Source organism: Pinus tabuliformis, chromosome 1_1 (genome assembly GCF_031772625.1).
Source record: "Pinus tabuliformis cultivar Carrire ecotype Pingquan chromosome 1_1, CPIR1, whole genome shotgun sequence".
Classification (NCBI taxonomy): Eukaryota; Viridiplantae; Streptophyta; class Pinopsida; order Pinales; family Pinaceae; genus Pinus; species Pinus tabuliformis.
Genome location: NC_142297.1, coordinates 548,885,288 through 548,905,294, shown reverse-complemented (window position 1 = coordinate 548,905,294; position 20,007 = coordinate 548,885,288). Strand labels below are relative to the sequence as shown.

General features: G+C 38.7%; 1 protein-coding gene across 2 annotated transcripts in view; it reads right to left on the bottom strand.

Annotated features, from left to right (window-relative positions):
* The window catches only part of LOC149214291 (Protein kinase superfamily protein), a 42,805-nt gene that overhangs the window by 8,198 nt on the left and 14,600 nt on the right, over positions 1 to 20,007 (bottom strand). For both annotated transcript variants that reach the window (XM_089392258.1, XM_089392257.1), the window contains exon 2: positions 5,930 to 6,478. In XM_089392258.1, the coding sequence (XP_089248384.1) occupies positions 5,930 to 6,478 (549 nt within the window). The remainder of the gene's footprint in view (positions 1 to 5,929; positions 6,479 to 20,007) is intronic.

The window sequence follows — 20,007 nt, the reverse complement described above, 5'->3', positions numbered from 1 at the left end:
CCTACTCTTTCCCATTGTTTCTACTTGCTCCTTTATTTACAGGTTGTCCACCACCTATATCCATATTCCAAGATGGTGTTCTTTTGGCTTCTATGTATCATTCCACTCTTGGTTTTAATGATGGCAAGGGTGAGGAATAGAGGGGAAGAGGAAGGGGATGAACTTGGTCCTAATAGTAGTGACCCAATGTATGATGAGGAGGAAGGGTTTGAAGAGGAAGGGGATGAACTTGAAGAGGACACTGAAGCACAAGATGGGAAAGGTACATCAAATCCCTTGTGGAACTATGTGACCAAACTTGAAGGGGGAAAGGGTGGTGGATCTTACAAATGGATGTGCCCTCATGGTTGTCATGGAGGAAAACCATATACGGGTTCATATACCCGTCTGAGGAGGCATCTTTGTGGGGTGCTAGATAGTGATGAAAAAAAGGGTTCTGTGGGGGTAACCATTTGCCCAAACATTTCAAGTGAACAAAGACAAAAATACATCAAAATAGAGATGGCTGCACAACGAAAAAACAAGAAACAAAAAACTCATTCTGAATCAAGTGCAACCTCTAAATTTGGTAGTTGCCCATCTCCTCATGGTACTTTTGCAACCTCTGGAGGTAGAAAAACAATAGGGGATTTCCTTAATGTTGCTGGGAGGGATGATGTGGATGGAAAGATAGTCCGTTTTCTTTGTGCTTGCGGTGTACCATTCAATGTGCTTCGCTCTCCCTATTGGCATGAAATGGTAAAGGCCATCAATGAAGCCCAAAAGGATACAAGGCCCCCAACTATGAGAAAGCTAGAACAGTGTTATTAGAAAGAGAAAAAGCTAAGGTTCAAAGAGCTTTGACACGTTTTACACATGAGTGGGTGGATTCTGGGGTATCCATTGTATCAGATGGGTGGACAAATATTAGAAACCAACATTTGATAAATGTTCTTGGTGTTTCTTCTAGTGGTGCAGTATTTATTGCATCTCATGACTCCTCCTCCATCAGTGCAACTGCACCAAACATTGCAGATCTCCTATTGAAATCAATCAAAGATGTTGGTCCGAATAATGTGGTTCAAGTGATCACAGATAATGCAGCAAATTGTAAGTTAGCAGGAAAAATTATTGAGCGTACTCATCCACACATCTTTTGGTCTGGGTGCCTGGTTCACACATTGAACCTTTTGATGCATGATATTGTGAAACACAAAGATTGTGGGTGGATTGCTGAGGTTTACAGGAAAGGGAAGCAGCTCATTAAATTCATCACAGGGCATACAAGGGTAAACTACTTCTATGGCACTTACTCCAAGTTGCAATTGCTTAAAATTGCAAAGACAAGATTTGCTAGTTATTACCTCACCTTTAGGCGGCTAGTGAGGGTGAGACAAGCTTTAACTAATCTGGTGTGTGCTGAAACATGGGATGAAATTAACACTGACACAGATGGTGCTAATGAAGTCAAGGACACTGTTCTTGACAGTTACTTTTGGTCACAGGTTAAATATGTTTTGCAATTCACCAAACCAATTTATTACATGATCAAGTTTGCAGATTCAGATCGACCAGTAATTGGGGAGGTGTATGAGCAAATGGATAGCATGTTGGGGCAGATTAAAGACATTGTTGAGCCTAGAGATACCACCTTGTACAATTATATTCGTGAAGAGGTGGAAAAACGATGGGATATGCTAAATGTTCCATTGCATGCATTAGCATATGTTTTGACACCTAAATACTATCATCCATCATGGCTTTCAAAACCAGCACCTGGGGGGGGAGTCAGGAAAAAACCACACCAAGATAAAGAGGTTCACGAAAAATATATGGCTGCATTGAGTAGATTAATCCCTGATAATGAGGAGGCTGCATTGGTACGGAGACAGGTGAGCAACTATACGAGCAACACTGGTCCATTTGGGAGCATGCATGCAATTCAAGATCGAGAGCATTTTTCTGCTCTTGAGTGGTGGAACATGCATGGAGGGCCTACTCCACTTCTACAGAGTTTGGCATTGCGGGTGCTATCACAGGTGGTAAACACTTCTTCTGCAGAGAGGTGTTGGAGCTCTTATTCTTTCATCCACAGTGTTAAAAGGAACAGGTTGAATTTAGACCGGGCAGAGAGCTTGGTTTATGTTCATTAAAACTTGCGATTGTTGTCCCATTACTGTGAAGATGCAAAGTCTAATAAAGACTTGTTGACTTGGGACAAGAATCCAGAGGAGCCCAATTTGGAGGATGGAGTGTTGCGACTAGAGCAATTAGAGGATTCTCTTATCCAGGTATGTCCATTGTGGTATGAATTTTCCAATTTTCCCTTATAAAGCATTTCTCTAATTCATGTTTTTAATTTTTTTGTTAACTAGTGTTTTTTTTTTTTGCATGAATTTTTTGAGCGATTCTAGGATGATGACACGGGTGTTGATATGCCAACACCCCCATCTGGTCCCTTGGTTTCTAGGTTCCATGGTTCAACACCAACGGCAGGGGGTTCTTCTTCATCAGTTCCAGTGCCACGACTTACACAAGGACCATCTTCTTCATTGCCACCACGTGGAGGCCCGCCATCACGTTCTATTCGTGGTGGAAGGAGGAGAGATTAGTAGATATATTCACAATCTACTTCTTTTTGTCATAGATTACTCATTAGACTTGTAGACTTGTGAATTTGAATTTTGAACCTTTTTGGCTTGGCGGTGACCAAGTGACATATTTTGTAAACATTATTATTTGAATTTTGGACATGACAAATGTTGACAGTTGCTCACTTGCTAGATAAATCATAATATGCTCTATGTTTTATGTTTTATAATATGCTTAAATGTTTTATGTTTTATAATATGCTTAAAAATTTGATGTATGTTTGTAATAGCTAGAATATAGATGATTGTTGTACATACTAGTAACTACAATGGAATCATGGATGCCATATCTATCTTGATTTATGCAAAAATATGCATGTTTTCATGTCTTCTACAATTAATTTGGTATTTGGGATGTTTGTTTTGAGTATAAATGCAAAAAAATATAAAAATATATATATATATAGCAGACGCTTCCGCGGACGCTTCGCTTCCTAGATTTTTGGAAAATGACGCTTCCGCGCTCCGCGCTTCCACTTCGCTCCCGCTTCGTGCAACATTGATTTGGGGCAAGGAAAGTATATAATTAAGTTGTTGCAGGAATTCAATATGATGGATTCCAAGCCCATGACTACTCCCATGATCACCAATCTCAAGAAGTTGAGAAGCTCTTACTCAAGTCTCATGGATCCTACCACCTATCGAAAGTTGGTGGGTTCTCTAATGTATCTGGTAAACACTAGACCAGATATATGTTTTGTTGTGAACATTCTTAGTCAATTTTAATTGGAACCTCGTCATGATCATTTGATAGTTGCCAATCATATATTAAGATATCTATGTGGTACTATTCATCACTGCCTAAAGTATGATAGCAACGAAGTCAAGCTGACAGGTTTTACAAATTCTGATTGGGGTGGCAGTGAGACTGATGGAAGAAGCACTACTGGTGGATGTTTTAGTTTGGGATCTGCAATGATTTCATGGATAGGTAGAAAACAAGATCATGTTGCTTTAAGTAGTGTTGAAGCTGAGTACATGGCTGCATGTGAAGTAAGAAAGGAGGTTGTATGGTTGAGGAAACATCTATCAAATTTGTTTGAGAAATATCTAAGTCCTACTATGATAAATTGTGATAATCAAAGCAGCATTAAGGTGTTTGAAGTTCTCGTGTTCCATGCAAGGACAAAGCATATCAATAATAAGTACCACTATATTAGAAGTTTGGTACAAGATGGGATCGTGAAGCTACAATATGTTCCGATCGACGAACAGGTAGCTGATGTGTTAACAAAGTCTCCTCCTAATAAGAAGTTTGAATATTTGAGAAGCATGCTTGGTTTGGTTGATATCATTGATTTCATTAACGAAAAGTGTTTGGAAGACTTGAGGAGGCATCTTATCTGATACAAAATTCCTGGGAGGACATATCGCCGGCATATGTGTTGATGTTTAGTTCCCAAAGTAGGGAGGGTGGCGTTGGTCATAGAGCTCTGACCTTGCATTACACACCTAATTCCTTGGGTTGATGGTTAGTAAGAAAGCCTTAAGGTACCTAGAGAGGTTGAAAGCTTTAGTCCATCTTAGTCCCACCCAGATAGATTGCCCTTGGTCAGGAATCTAGTCTGTGGCACCGTGTGTGCCTAAGTTCTTCATAGTTCTTGTGTTTTGAGATCTTCCTTATACTTGTATATATGTGTGTAAATTATGAATACCTCCCTAGTTAAAAGGGAGTGTTGAAGAATGTAACTAGGTTTAGTCTTCATATTTATATTTGAGTCAAAGAATGAAAAAGAAATTTTTATTATTATTACAATGACTTATTAAAGCATGGGTTTCATGCTTGGGTCATCATTTTATAGGTCAAAGTCCCCATTGAGGACTTCTAGGTTTTATACTGAGTCATTAGAGTCATTGTCCATTTAATGAGACCCTTCTTGGGCTTTTGAATCATGTAAAAAGAATTATTATTGAGTCAAAAATGTAATTTGTCACCTCCACACCAAGTCGACCCTTGCCTAATGAAGTCGGCCTACAAGAGGACAATTCAACCCACATAAGAGGCTATATATACAAGAGCAGTTCGATCTATTTGGACATCAACTCAACAAGTTCAATACACATCAAGGAAGTGTAGAAAAAGTGTGAAGTTCAAGGAGAAGAAGGAAGAATTGCAAGTCGAAGTTTCTAGGCTATCTCTCTCTCTCTTTTATGCGAAGTTACTAGGCTATTTGTTGGATCGAAGTACTGTTGTTGGGAGGGTCAAAATTATGAATGTGTTGGGTCGAAGTTCTGCCGCTAGGAAGGTCGAAATTCTAGATTTGTTGGGTCAAAGTGTTGTTGCTGCAAGGTCGAAGATCTAGATCGAAGTTGTTGGAAGCAAGGGTTGACTTGGTGGTTGGAGGAGGTCTGTGTCTAGGTTGAAGAGTTTTGGATTATCTTGTCTTAACTACTGAAGGAATGGACTGGGTTTTTCCCTAGATAGGGGTTTTGACCTGGTAGAGTGCCTACATCTTGTGTCTCTTGCTCTTGTAATCTACATACACACATAATTTGGTAATTGCTTGATGAAAGATAATCTAATAAAGAAATGAAAGAATCCAACATAATTCACAAGTAATTATCAAGGAAGAGAAATCTAACCTTAATTCTATTTGTATTAATTTCTCAACAGGACAAAATCTGTGGAGTATGAAAAGAGCAAGATATCCTATACACCAAAGATTTCTCAACCAAGATTGCAACAAGTAATTTGGAGTGATTGATTGAAGCTAAGCAGAAAAGAGAAATAAGAAGTTTTCCATTGCCATTGAAATAACACAAAAATAGGGATTTATTTCTAAAACATCAATTTCATGGCAAGAAAATTAGAAGCACATAGAACTCAGACCATTGTTTGGAACGATCTTTCTAATTAAGGAGCTGGAAGCATTTTGGGGAGCTTTGGTTCCTTCCCTTCTCATTTATCTGCAATTATAACTCCTCCTTGAATATCAACTTTGCATTGTTACAAGTTGTAAGCAAATAGCCCATCAAAAGGTGGGATGGAGAAGTACACCAGCATAAATTGCGAAGTCAAATAAAACTGCTATCGGAGTACCTTCTCGTTCTAGAAAAAGGAATGGCTCAGGAATCAGGATTTTACCCAGCCTACTTGAAATCTATTATTTATTTGTGTTAAAACAACAGAAAAAGAAACATATCAAATAAGGCCAAGTCAGGAATATTTGAGAGATAGAAATCAGCCAAATCTTTCAAATATCAAAACAATTTGTCAATCTCCAACTTTGAGTTAATAATAATTACAAAGGTAAAGGGACTGATTTACATAATAAAGGTCAACTTAAAAATCTGGATACCTGGTATAACTCCAAGGTCTTGAAGGCCAAAAAAGCAGCTTGCCATGTCAAGTGTAAATTTTGAATCACCATGGCTTGCAATAGCAACAAAGATAGCATCCCTACATGTGCTCAGAGCCATATGATCTTCTACATCCACTAGGTGGCGAAGAAATACTGCACTTGCATATAAACACTTTTTGCAATTTCCTGATGATGAAGCTGGACTTATGCAATTGAGTGACACTTCCTTAAAATTTGAGGTCTGTTCCATCTCTTGAACAATCATATGACCATTGCAACCCAAGTTCATGGGAATCTTTGTGCCTAAACCACAAAGTGCTGTTGTATTGGTTGAAAGACCATTGAGCTGAAAGGCATCAGACATTGCACTTAGGCACGTCTCAAAGGATTCCGGAGGAACTCCAAGCTGACCTGTTCCATTTGCATAACGAGCTATAGAAATCCCAACTAATGCATTGATATAGCGACAACATCTATTTCTGCCTTCTTCTGAGCATGCAGAAACAGCTTCTGTATAATTCAGGTCATTCAGATCAAGAGGACAACCTGGGCCAATTGTAAACAAATACGCATGAGCAATTGCACACTTAGAATATATTTTGCCATTTCCGAATGCATTCCATGAAAATGAATATCATATCTTGGATAAGCTTGACAGGAAAGACAAAATTCATTTTACTTTCACTGCATTTTGCCTTTTTTGTGTTAAACGTTTGGCATAGAAATTACTATTAGAATAGGCTAGTTTGAGAGGTCCTCAAAAAAAGTTGAAAAGGAAACATCAATGATTATTGGAATAAAAGCAATTAAATTCCAGTTGCTCGAGTCAAGAGGCCAATCTATGCCAACCATAGACAAACACCCATTAGTTGAAAATAACCAATTGTACCCTCTGAAATTTTTTGCCACTTTAAAATGCATCCTTGAATATGATTTCATATCATGTCTTGGTTATGTTTCACAGGACAGCAGTCAATTGGGTCTATCCCAAGTGGTTGTGAGGAATGTTATGCTTCCCACCCAAGTTCAATTACCACGAGTGACATGTTGAGTTTTTAATGAGTATATTGTTGTGATGTTCTTAAGCCCTGTGTTGACAAAGCCTTGAACTTCGGAATCCAGTTTACCTTTGATACCATCCTCAAAATAAGGAGGGGCGCCCAGCAGGTTTCCCTGGGATATGTATTTCACAAAAAAAAGGGTCCAGCAGGACAGCCAGAATTCATTTGAATAAAATTTGGATATTTGTCATAATAAGCTAGTTCAAAACATCCTGAAGGCTAACTTGAAGGAATATCAGGTACAATTGGGATTAAAACAGAAGGCCTTAAATTAGCAGAAATGAATCCAAAATGCATTTTTGAAGCTACCTTCAGAAAAGTTTAATGATATTCCTACTTCTTTACAAGATCTTTAGTATTTTCTTTTGCAGCATGAGATACAAAATCAATACTGACCAAAAATTCCAGAGTACCAAAAAGTTTCAAGATAAGAAATATTGTCCTCCAATTGGCATGTTAGTGATGCTTCTTACAAGCAAAGTTTTTGCAAGTGGCCATTGCAGACCTCCCAAGGGACAGTAAGAACACAGGTTCCTAATAAGCATGGATCTATTTTTGAGCCTTGAGCTTTGCCAGCTCAAAATGAGTAAAAGGTCAATCAGATCCATTTCGTCAAATTTTCAACTTCAATCAGAAATTGTCTTAGACACATTATCAAAGCTTATTTGAGAGGAAGGAGCCACTGCAGCCATTACAATGGCCTTCAGACATTGACTATTGCCAATGCAACAAGAAACATCATCATAACAATGAGATACTTTGGGAAGTTACCTAAAAAATAGTAAAGGGTATCTCTGCTTCTATGATTTAATTCACATGTTTGGCCATTATATGTCCCTAACAAGAACATGGGGGTGGACCAATATACATCCTTTTGAGGCTATTCAAAACTTCTTACAAAGAAGTTTCATATGGCCAAACTTTCCTGTAGCTTGCCAGCTAAGTTGCATGATACGAGGAAACAGGTATGTGTTTCTAAAACAGAAATGCACTGCAAACGTGACCCCAAAAATTTTTGGAAATGGGGAAACGTGACAGCACATTATATTGAAACTTGGAAAGAAATCATTATGAATAAATGAGCAAGAACATTTAAATGAAAAACATAAATGACAACAATGTTCCACCATCACTTATATTGGGATCCTCATCATTAGTATCACCCTTTGCCTCTACCTCAATCCTCTAGGGACATCAGTCAACACCACCCAATTTTGATGAAACTACCTAATCCAAGCTTTAAAATATGCTACAAAAGCCCTAGGATCCTTGATCAATGATTTTGGTTTGAGTGAAAAGTAGATTTTTGCTAAGGCTATGACAGAGGAGTCCAACAAGCAATATCACTAACATCAAGGTACATAAAGGGCTTGGTGCTCTTGATTAACTACCAATTCCATACCTTCATACATGATAGAATCTAATGAAAATAATCCTGAAATTCTGAAAACTGTTAAGTTCGTTGAATTTTGAATAGGATATGAAATTTTACTTTCTCCATACAAAGACTGATGAGGTTGGAAACCCTCTCAAACATTTTGAAACAACCAATGGCAATGTTTGCTATATGGAAAATATATTTGGAACACTATATCCTTCAGTCTTTCTGAATAGCCGGATAGTCTAAAAAATTTTGCTATGTTTAAATGCCCCCATGGTTCGAGGGCAAAATCCATGGATTATGATCCTCCAGAATATTGTACATATTGGCTCTGTATTTTCAATTTTTCATATACATAATATAATCTTTATGGTGCTTTTTCTTCTGAACAAAAAAAAATAATAATAAAATAAAATAAAATGTTAAAAGTTTAAGTGAAAGTGACATTTCTTTTACTTTAAGAATTTTGCAATACCATTAATTAACAACGTTTTTGTGCAAACTAAGAGTGAAACCCTTTTTAAGAAAAAATTTCAGTCTTAGAGCTTCCTAGAAGTCTCATTATTTCATAATTGACTTTTGATTAGGCAATAAAACCAAAATTGTGGGTCCCAACAATTAAATCAAGGCAAAATCAAACGAATTTCAATTGGAAACACATTGTACAGGCGTTGAAATGTGTCAAATTTGTATAAAACACATTTTTGACATGTGAAATGCATTTCATACAAACTGAAACATGTTTCATTCAAGTTTCATATTTTGAAACGGAAATGCAGCTGATATGCAGGGGGGGCAAGTTTCCTGCAACATAGTTTGCCAGCCTCCCTATGAAGATCTTTGGCAGTGAGTTTGGTATCGTTACCTCTTCAACTCACATATAAGCTGAAAAGTCCCAATCCATGGATGCAACCTTGAGGTAAACATAGGAAAGTACCACTGTCACCTCAATATGATTCTCCTCTCTCTTTTGGCCAGCTCTCTTAAAGCCGATAGGGGTATCCCTATATGTTGAATGATCAAATAAACTAAGTCTATAAATGATGTATTGAAATGAAAGCCTTAAACTTAAAAGAAAATCCGAGTTATGATGAAATATGATATTCAGATTTACACTTAGAGTTATCACCACATTAACTAAATCCAAGTAAAGATAAGACTTACAAAGTAAAGAAGATTTAACGTGTAAATGATATGATTGATGTGACACTTCATACAAATAAATCCAAACAATAAAACGATTAAGAATACCCCCAGTAAATCTGATAAAAGGTGAGCATTTATATGCACATTGAATCTATAACTCAAATCTAATTTTTATGATGTAATTGAAGGCAATTTACAGATTTTAACAAGTGATGAAAACCATTTGTTAAACCCATTAAAAGATGTGAAATTAGTTACCAATAGTTAGGCAAATATGATTTACTCTGCTGAAATTTAATTTTTAAATTTGTTGAACATGACAAATAACCCAAGTGAACAATAAGTAAAATGAAGAATGACTTAGGTTAAACACAATCTGATCTAATAATAAAGTTCAAGTGAAGTTTCAAAATTGTGATCAAATAACATAAGTGTAATATGAATGAGCTAAGGCTATGTAAACTAATTAGAATTCAGTGAAATCTGATTATGATATTCAGAAATTTATTCCAGATTTCATCTAACAAAAAAAGTTTGATTTTTTTTCAATTTTAAAGTGGTGGTTGAAGGGAGAAATCAGTGCCAAAAAACCCTAGGGCTAATGGAGTCATGAAAACAATCTAAGAGGGCTATTTTTTATGTATCTAGAGCCTGAAAAGCTGCATAAAGCATACTATAACCACCCTAATAGTGCTGGAAAATAATGGAGAAAATTCATCAGGTTGGGTTTTCAAAGAGATGGACCTTCAACTAGTTACTTGGGTTTACTCTAGAATTGGAAATAAAAATCTGCAACTATTCCTAATGTAATACCACTGTCTGTCTAAAGCGATGTAAACATATGTACTTGTTATTAGGCTGGTGAGCCGGATGTATATTGTGGGCTTGCATGCCTATGTGTTTATGATATGTGGCCTGCATGCCCATATAGATATGTTATATATTGTGGAACCAGCATTCCTGGGCATATGCGCCGGTGGTTGTTAAGTCGCCAGAGGGCCTGATTGTAATACAATGTAATTTGTAAATATTTTAATAATAATAATAAAAAGACAAGTTGTGGAGCCCACTCTGCGGTAAGAGTATGGAGGGTGGTGCAACTCCATGGACACGGGGCAACAGTGTTAGCGACAGATGTTAGTGAAAAAGGGCACCCGGGGCCCACGTGGCTTTAGGAATGCCACATGGCAAAGAAAGCCATGCAATGTGAAAGTATGTATATAGTTGCCACAGGCCTGATGATTATTCATTATCACTACGATGATTACTATTCTGATAATCATTGCTCTAAAGAGGATTATGTGGACTTGGGTCTGGAGCAACTAGCTTGTAATATCCCCCATCACATAAATTGCTAGCAAGGAAGCCTTCAGCCCAATTTTGTCACTTGGGCAAAGAGGCAAAGGTTTGGGGTAAAATTTTGGCATTTTTGGACTTAGGAGATGTGGGTAAATGGGCCGCACACTCAAATGGGAGCCACAATGAGGCAATACGCACCCTTAGAGAGAGAGAGTGCAATTTTAGTGGGAAGTGGAGGCCACTAAGGAGGACGCATGAGCCAATGGTATATAAAGGAAAAAGGGAGGCATTCCAAATTCTCTTTTGACCATTACACATTTAGAAATTAACCTCTCTTGAAGTTGTTCAACGCAAGGGTTTGAGTGTGGTTGAGCACAAGGGTTTCAAGCGAAATCCAAACCAGTTTCAGAGAACTTCGAGTGTCTCCCTAGCTGGAAATTTGGGGAGTCTATTCAAGGGCTTCCATAGGTTGACATCTTCAGCAAATCAAACCAGAAGTGCACACTTACTGGGCGCAAAGGCAATGCAAATTGGCACTTAGTTGGGCTAGCTATAGGGGATTTTGTGAGCGGGAATTGTAGGAGTAGTTCTACATCTCAAGGCTAGAATTTTGGTGGTGAATTGCAAGGGTATTTGGGAAGCGTTTTGGTGGGCTAAATTCCCCAATCTTTGGCAGTGTGTGGGCCTCTCTAGGCAAGCCTGCACAGGCATAGGAGCTTAGTAGATTAATGCTTAAGGGGCTAAGGAATTCAGGTGTTCTAAAGGCAGATTCTTGTTGAGTTGGGAGATTCTTCAGTTGAGGTATTGAGGTTTACTCTAGCAGAGAATTTCATTAGCCATACGCCCTAGTTGATTGGTTGGGTACTTGCACTAGTTGGAGGGCTTCTACATTACTGGGAACCGGACCAAACCATTTCCGAGTTTTTGTGGGTTTTTGGAGAGGAGTCCATGGGTGGAATTTCAAGTTGATTTAGGCAATCCTCTAAGCAAAAATCGCATTTCAGTTGGCAACCAACAGCAGATTACTCACTGGGCAGTGCGCATTTCTCATCCTGGGCTATTGGCAACCAGCAGCAGATTACTCCAAGTTACTGTTTTGGTATGCACTGTTAACTTTTCCATTAGGAATATTACACAGTTGGTGAGCCCTAAACTTAGATTGTAGACTAGATGAGAGTTGTGTCGACATGTTGGCCTGAAGGGTGCTTGAAGCCCTCGAGTAGCATGTATGTTCGGTTGGCACCTTGGCAGTTGGCCTGGAGGGTTCCTGGATCCTTAGAGCATCATGTTTGTTGGGTTAGTACCTTGGGAGTTGCCTTGGATAGTGCCTAGAGCCCTAGAGAAGCATGTTTGTTGGGTTGGCACCTTGGTAGGTAGCCTAGAGAGTGCCTGGAGCCCTGGAGTAACATGGTTGTTGGGTTGGCACCTTGGTAGTTAGCTTGGAAGGTGCCTGGAGCCCTGGAGCAGCATGGTTGTTGGGTTGAATGCCTGGAGCCCTGGAGCAACATGACTGTTGGGTTGGCACCTTGGCAGTTAGCATGGAGGGTGCTTGGAGCAACATGACTATTGGGTTGGAACTTGGCACCTTGACCATGGAGATGTTGTGATGATCGGTTTACCATTGCCTATGGAGTTGCAACATCGGTTCGGGGGTGACACGTGGTTGAATCGACGAACCACAAGGTCTATGGTCGGGTGGAAATTGGAGTGTCCGCAACCAGTTGGTATTTTTATGTAGATAAGTATTTTACTTGATGTATTGACTTATAGATTTATGGTTAAAACCCAGTTTCAGGGTTTTTGTGTTATTACGAATTAATTCGCTTGTATTGAGTTGTGGATGTTAATTGGTGTATATATATATATGTGTGTGTGTGTGTCTGCATTTCAAGGGTTTTTGTGTTATTACGAATTAATTCTCTTGTATTGAGTTGTGGATGTTAATTGGTGTATATATGTATATGTATATGTATATGTATATGTATATGTATATATATATATATATATATACACACATACATACATACATACATACATACATATATATATATATAATGTAATTGATGGTTAATTAAACTATTTTCGTTGTGCGTTCATGTATATGAAATTGAATGAGCTATGTTGACAAATATGATGCCATTTCCATTATAAACCCTAGATACAGTTCGGGATTCATGTATTTATTTTCCATTGTGTGCATTTTATTTGATATGAATCTAATTGCTTGTTAATACATGTTTAAATGGTTTGTTGTGCCATTCTATTTAATATATGTCTTTGCTCACAAACTTTCTATGAGTTCTGAGTGTGGTAAATATAGTTGTTGCATGTGCCCACAAATTAAGAGTGTAGACCCTAACTCGTTAATTATACATGATATAATTGGTATTCAACAGCTAGGGTTTATACCCAAGTTACAGGTTTGCAAGAAGGATTTGACAATTGCAATTACAAATTATGAGATGAAATTTGGATTTTGGTTAAGTAGTGTTGCCCAGCTGGTGGTCGGGGACACTACAAAGTGGTATCGTGTTAGTTTTTGTAGCATCAAATATGTTCTAGCCACGAAATTTGGTGGAGAGGCTAGAATACATGAAATCTCCAAGACCCAAAAATCGTTTTTGGAATTTCCACATAGAAGTGACTTAATTAGATTATTAACCAATTTTTTAATGTTTCCTATGTCTAAACTTAGGAAAACTAGTTAATTAATCAGTATTAATTAAGTCAATGTGAGAATCATCTAGAAACTCACACGAATCGATTCCAAGATGATCCTAGCCATCGATTAAGTTTTAATCTTGGTTGTTCATGCTCCAACAATGGATTATAAGAGGAAGTCGATGGGCACTTGGAGAAAACACTTGAGATCACCAAAAATTTGATTTCCTTGGAAAATCGATTTCCAGAGTAGCAGCAATCAGTTGTAGGAGAGCCAAATATCGAAGCAATGAGTGAGGGGCAGGGACAATGAGTCCAGAGGAGATTTTCCAGATCCGAAGAGGTAACAGCAAGAGGGCTGAGTTATTCTCAGTGAGGCAGCGCACAGGACTGTGCAGTTGCTTCAAATTGGCAGTTCGACTTGCTGGAGAGAATTTCATTCTCAACTCCAAAGGCCAAGGAGAGGTTCTTGAGTGTCGAAGAGATGATTTCCTCGACAGAGGCAAGCAAAACGACTTCATCAAAGACTGGTTGGAGGCTTGACGTCATAGAGACTGCGCAGAGCAATGCAAACGCTGATGCAGAAGTTTAGGAGACCGAGTTTTCTGAAGGCAGGTTGTGCCGAGATTGCTTGTCGAGGAAAGGTAATTCCCTTCAATCATTTTTCCTAGATATTCTTGTTGTTTGGAATTCCAATTGGGCATCCATAGATGTACTCAGGTTTTCACCATTGCATAGTAAAATAAAAGTTAAAACCTTAATCTGTTACACCAGTTTTCCCGCATTGGGTTTTCCGAGCGCTTTTATCCAAAAACAACGGTGTTATTTTCATGTGTGCTAGTATTTTCTCAATTCCAACACTATTTATTTTCCGCAATTATATTTGTGAAGTTTGCAATGTGATTTATTCAGTATTTGCCATAGCAAACAACAAATAAATTGTTAAGTAAAATTAACAATTAGAATAATTTCTAATTGTTGCAATAGGATTCCGGTTTCCAGAATTTTCACATGGCATCAGAGCGTATTTGATCAACCGGGAAGCTCAAAAGCGAAGCAAGGAATTTCGTTGTTCAATGAGAACAACATGCTGAAATTCTTGAGGCAGCGCAATTCATTGCCAGGCAAGCCGAGTTGCTTGGGGAAGTTCAATTTTTCAGTGCAGGAGGCAGAAAAAGTTTGAATCTCCCAGATCAGTGATTCTAGCAAGCAAAGGAAGTTGCAGCAACTCAGTTTTTTTAGTAGATTCCTGGTCGGATGCAGAGAGTTTTGTTGAAGGTTGCAGAAGTAGAATTTGCATTGGGTGGAAGAGAAAAGCACACACAACAGAGGGAAAAATTTACTCAGGGGACTTTGAGCTCGAAAGTTCGAATTTCCAGTTGCAGATTGGCAATAGCAGCTAGCAGAGCCATGCATTCCAAAAGGGAGTGTGAATAGCAAAGCAGCAGCCAAGCATAGGGAAAGAGGGAGTTTTGACATTTTCAGAGATGTCCACTACAAGGCTTAGAGATTAGGATAGGTTGGATGGATCTTCCAACTATGTCATCCAGAAGGCTAGAATATCCTTCATTTTAGATGTATATGGCCTAAAAGCCTACATTGATAATGTAATGGCAATTTCACAGGATGCAAATCAGCAGAAAGAATACAAGAAGAAAATGGCGAGGGCGAAGCAATTGGATCTTGGATGGAGTCCAGGATCATATAGTCTCACATATAGTGGACGAGGGAACGACCAAAGAAATGTGGGATGCTCTCTCCACGCTGTACCAAGGCACTTCCGAGCACCGGAAGGTGTTCCTAGAGGAGAAGATGAGATGCATCACGATGCAGAAGGGGGAAGGCATAGATTCTTTCCTCACCAAGATTCAGGAGGTTTGGGACCAGTTGTCAATTGTTGGGGCAGCACCTCAACCTTCAAAGTTAGTATGCTTGGCACTCAACAATGTCTCAAAGGATTGGCAGGTCTTCGTCCAAAGTATATTGGGCAAAGACACGCTTCCAAGATGGGACAAAATGTGAGTCGATTTGCAGCAGGAGGAGTTGAGACGAGCTCTGTTGAAGAGCTCCATCAGTGTCAACAGTAGCAGCAGATCGTAGTTGTTGGAAATTGTAACTAGGTTCGGTCTTCATTTAATGTATTTGGGTCATCATGAAATGTACTTTTCAAAAGAATAAAGAAAAAGAATTTTTATTATTGTAACAATGACTTATTAAAGTATGGGTTTCATGCTTGGGTCATCATTATATTAGTCAAAGTCCCCATTGTGGACTCCTAGGATTAATATTGAGTTTATAAAGTCATTGTATATTCAAAGAGACCCATCTTGGGCTTTTGAGTCATGTAAAAAGGTTTACTATTGAGTCAAATATAACTTACGTATCCTCCACACCAAGTCAGCCTAAGGACACTAATTAAACCTCACTTGGAGCCTATAAATAGAAGCAGGTTGAAGTCATTTGGAGCATCTCATCTCAAGCTAGTTCGATATCTCAAGAGAAGCTGGAGAAGTGCGAAGTAGGACGAAGTGGGTCTAAGGAAGCTGAAGGAAGTGCAAGTTTGGGGAAGTCTAAGGAGAAGAAGAAAATTGAACTTTTGGTGCCTCTCTCTCTCTATTTCGTGCCCTAGTTTGGGAGATCAAAGTCTTCCAAGTTTCACTAATGCCGGAAGCTGCCTGATGCTGGAAGTTGTTGCCTAGTCGAAGTTGTTGGAAAGGAGGTCGAAGATCTAGGAGGCTGACTTGGTGTGGAGGGAAGGTTTGGTCTTTGTCTAGGGTGAAGAGTCTCAAAGAATACTATTGAAAGGAAGAATTTTCTTGATTGGGTTTTCCCCTCGAGGGGGGTTTTGCCTTGGCATAGTGCCTACATCTTGTGTCTCTTGTTTTGTGATCTTCATACACACATAATATGGTAATTGCTTGATGAAAGATAAGATAATAAAGAAGTAAAAGAAGCCAACACACTCACAAGTAATTATCAAGAAAGGAGAATCAAACCCTAATATAATTGCTTTGATTTTCCAACATGGTATCAGAGCTAAGGTTAGGAAAAGTCGAAGATCACTTTGTTGGCATGGATTCTCCCTCTTTGATGAACTATATAAGAATGGGTATCAACACTGTTGGAAGCTGGATCAAGAAGGTCATCTACTACTTATTCAACAAGGTCAAAAGTCAAGGATTCTTGGCTTCTCTTACAGGTTCTCTTAATGATGACAATGCATGGATCATTGATAGTGGAGCATCGAGACACATGACAGGAGAAAGTAAACAACTTCATACACTATCAAAGGAGCCATCTTCTCATGCAGTGGAATTGGGTGACAACAAAAGCTATGATGCTAGAGCCCTGGGATCAACATCGTTGAAGCTGGATAATGGATCGAAGTTGCACCTTAACAACATTCTATATGTTCCAATTTTGAAAAATAATTTGCTTTCTATTCATTGTTTAGAATATAAACGGGAAAGAGTTGCTTTTGTTGATGGAAAAGTTTTGGTTTGGGGAAAGACTCTAGCATTGATAAAGTTAGGGTTATTGGAGTTTGTGAAGGAAGCCTTTATAAAGTCATTACACCACCTCCTCAAGCTTTGGTTCATACGGAAATAAGTCCCATTGAGCTATGACATAGGAGGTATGGGCATCTACTAATAAGGTCATCGCTACTCTTAGTCAATTGGTTCATGGTATTCCCAATATGAAGTTAGATCATGAAGGTGTGTGCAAGTGATGCTCTTTGGGAAAACATACAAGAGATCCATTTCATAATAGTGAGACTAGGTCTAAAGAAATATTAGACCTCATTCATTCTAAAGTGTGTGGGCCCATGTCTGACAAATCACTTGGAGGTCATCTCTACTATGTGACATTCATTGATGACCATTCTAGAAATACATGGCTCTACCTCCTCAAAACAAAAGATGAAGTATTTGATAAGTTCAAGGAGTTTAGGGCCGAAGGGCAATACACTTCTAAGGAATTGATTGCATATTGTAAGGAAGCAAGTATTACGAGGGAGCTCATTTTTCCCTATTATCCCGAACAAGATGGATTTGCCGAAAGGAAGAATAGGTCAATCGAAGAAGGAATTTGAACTATGATCCTTGATAAAAGACCTACCAAAATTCTTATTGGGAGAAGCAACAATGACAATCGTATACATTCAAAATAGAAATCCTCATAGGAGTCTTGATAATACAACACCCGAAGAAGTATTCACAAGAAAGAAGCCGAGTGTGGATCACCTCTAAATCTTTGGAAGTCTAGCATACATCCATGTTCTAAAAGACAAGCAAAAGAAGTTGGATTCTACAAGTATCAAGGGAATATTCGTTGGATATAGTCTCTCTTCAAAAGCATATAGAATCTACATCAAGGAAGGAAGATATATTGAAGTAAGCAGGGATGTCATATTTGATGAAAATCAAGCATACAAGAAATCAAAAGATATTCCTATTGATTCTGATGATGAAGAAGTTCCCATATTTGAAGAAGAAGAAGTTCATCATGAAAACTCTACTACAAATCTTGAAGAAGAAGGACCAAGTGAGCCTATTCAATCGGTGGTCATCCCAACCACAAGGAAAAGGCCAAATTGGTTGAAAGCTACATTAGAAGATGTTGAAGGACATGAAGCTGTGAAAGGAACCTTCAGGGAAAGAAAGAGACCGAAGAGATATTCTGGTTATGCTGCATATATGACGAAATTGATTGAAGTCAAACCATCTACATTCAAGGAAGTTGCGCATCAAGAGGTTTGGAAGAAAGCAATGCAGGAAGAATATCAATCCATCATGAAGAATGGGGTTTGGGAAATCGTTCCTAGACCTAGTGACAAATCGGTTGTCACATCCAAATGGATCTATAAGATCAAACATGATGTTGATGGAAGTATCGACAAGTACAGAGAAAGATTCATTTCAAGGGGTTGCTCTCAAAAGGAAGGCATTGATTATGAAGAAACCTTTGCACCCATAGCAAGGTACACTACCATTAGATCGTTGGTTTCATTGGTTGCTACAATGGGGTGGAATATCCATCAAATGGATGTGAAGACCGCATTTCTGAATGGGACCATTGATGAGGAAGTGTACATCGAACAACCCAAAGGCTTTGAAGTTAATAGCAGGGACTCTCATGTTTGCAGACTTAAGAAGGCCCTATATGGTTTGAAGCAAGCACCTAGGGCATGGTATGCAAGGATGGATGCATATCTACTTAGAATTGGGTTTGTGAAGAGTTTTGTTGATCTGAATCTCTACATCAAGGTCGTGAATGATGAGCCCGTCATTATTCTACTATATGTGGATGATCTATTCATCACAGGTGTGGAGTGAAGAATTCAAGAATGCAAGAAGATGTTGGCAGCTGAATTTGAAATGAAGGATCTAGGACTGATGCACTATTACCTGGGTCTAGAAGTATGGCAAAGACCTAGGGAGATATATTTGGGGCAAGGAAAGTACATCATCAAGTTGTTGCAGAAATTCGGGATGATGGATTCCAAGCCGATGACTACTCCTATGATCACCAATCTCAAGAAGTTGAGGGACTCTGACTCTAGTCTCGTGGATCCTACCTCCTATCGATAGTTGGTGGGTTCCCTAATGTATCTAGTAAATACTAGGCCAGATATATGTTTTGCAGTAAACATTCTTAGTTAGTTTCAGTTGAAGCGTCGTCATGATCACTGGATAGCTACCAAACATATATTGAGGTATCTTCGTGGCACTATATATCACTGCCTAAAGTATGATAATAAGGAAGTCAAGAATTGGCTTCACAAACTCTAATTGGGGCGGTAGTGAGACCGATGCAAGGAGCACTATCAGATGATGTTTTAGTCTGGGAGCCGCTATGATCTCATGGATAAGTAGAAAGCAAGATCCCGTTTCTTTAAGTAGTGCCAAGGCAGAATATGTGGTTGCATGTGAAGTAGGAAATAAGGTTGTTTAGTTAAGGAAGCTTCTGACAAATTTGTTTGAGAAGTCTTTGGGTCCTACTGTGATTAATTGTGACAATCAGAGTTGTATCAAGATGTCTGGAGATCTCGTGTTTCATGCTAGAACGAAACATATGTTGATTTGGGGTAGCATCGGATGTGCTCTAACCACAAAAATTGGTGGAGAGGCTAAAGCACATGAGATCTCCAATACCCATAAATGGTTTGGGCAGATTCTAAACAATTTGGGAGACATTAAAATAATTAATATTTTTAATGGAGTCCCTAAGTCTAAACTTAGGGAAAATAAAATATTAATGTGAATTAATATAAAACTATGTTAGAAGGGTCCAAAAGTCATGGATCAAGCGGCTTGAGGGTCACTTGGAGAACACATCGAGTTGATCAAGAATTCGATTTTCTGGGGCAGGGTTTGCTGAGGAAATCGAAGGAGTGATCAAAGTTGTAGCTAAGGAGCAGTGAATATAGAAGCAGAGAGGCAGAGATAATACCGAGAGGATCAACGCAGAAGCCGTGAGAGACGGACTCAGAGCCAGCTAGAGGATCACGCAGAGGCAGCCAAGAG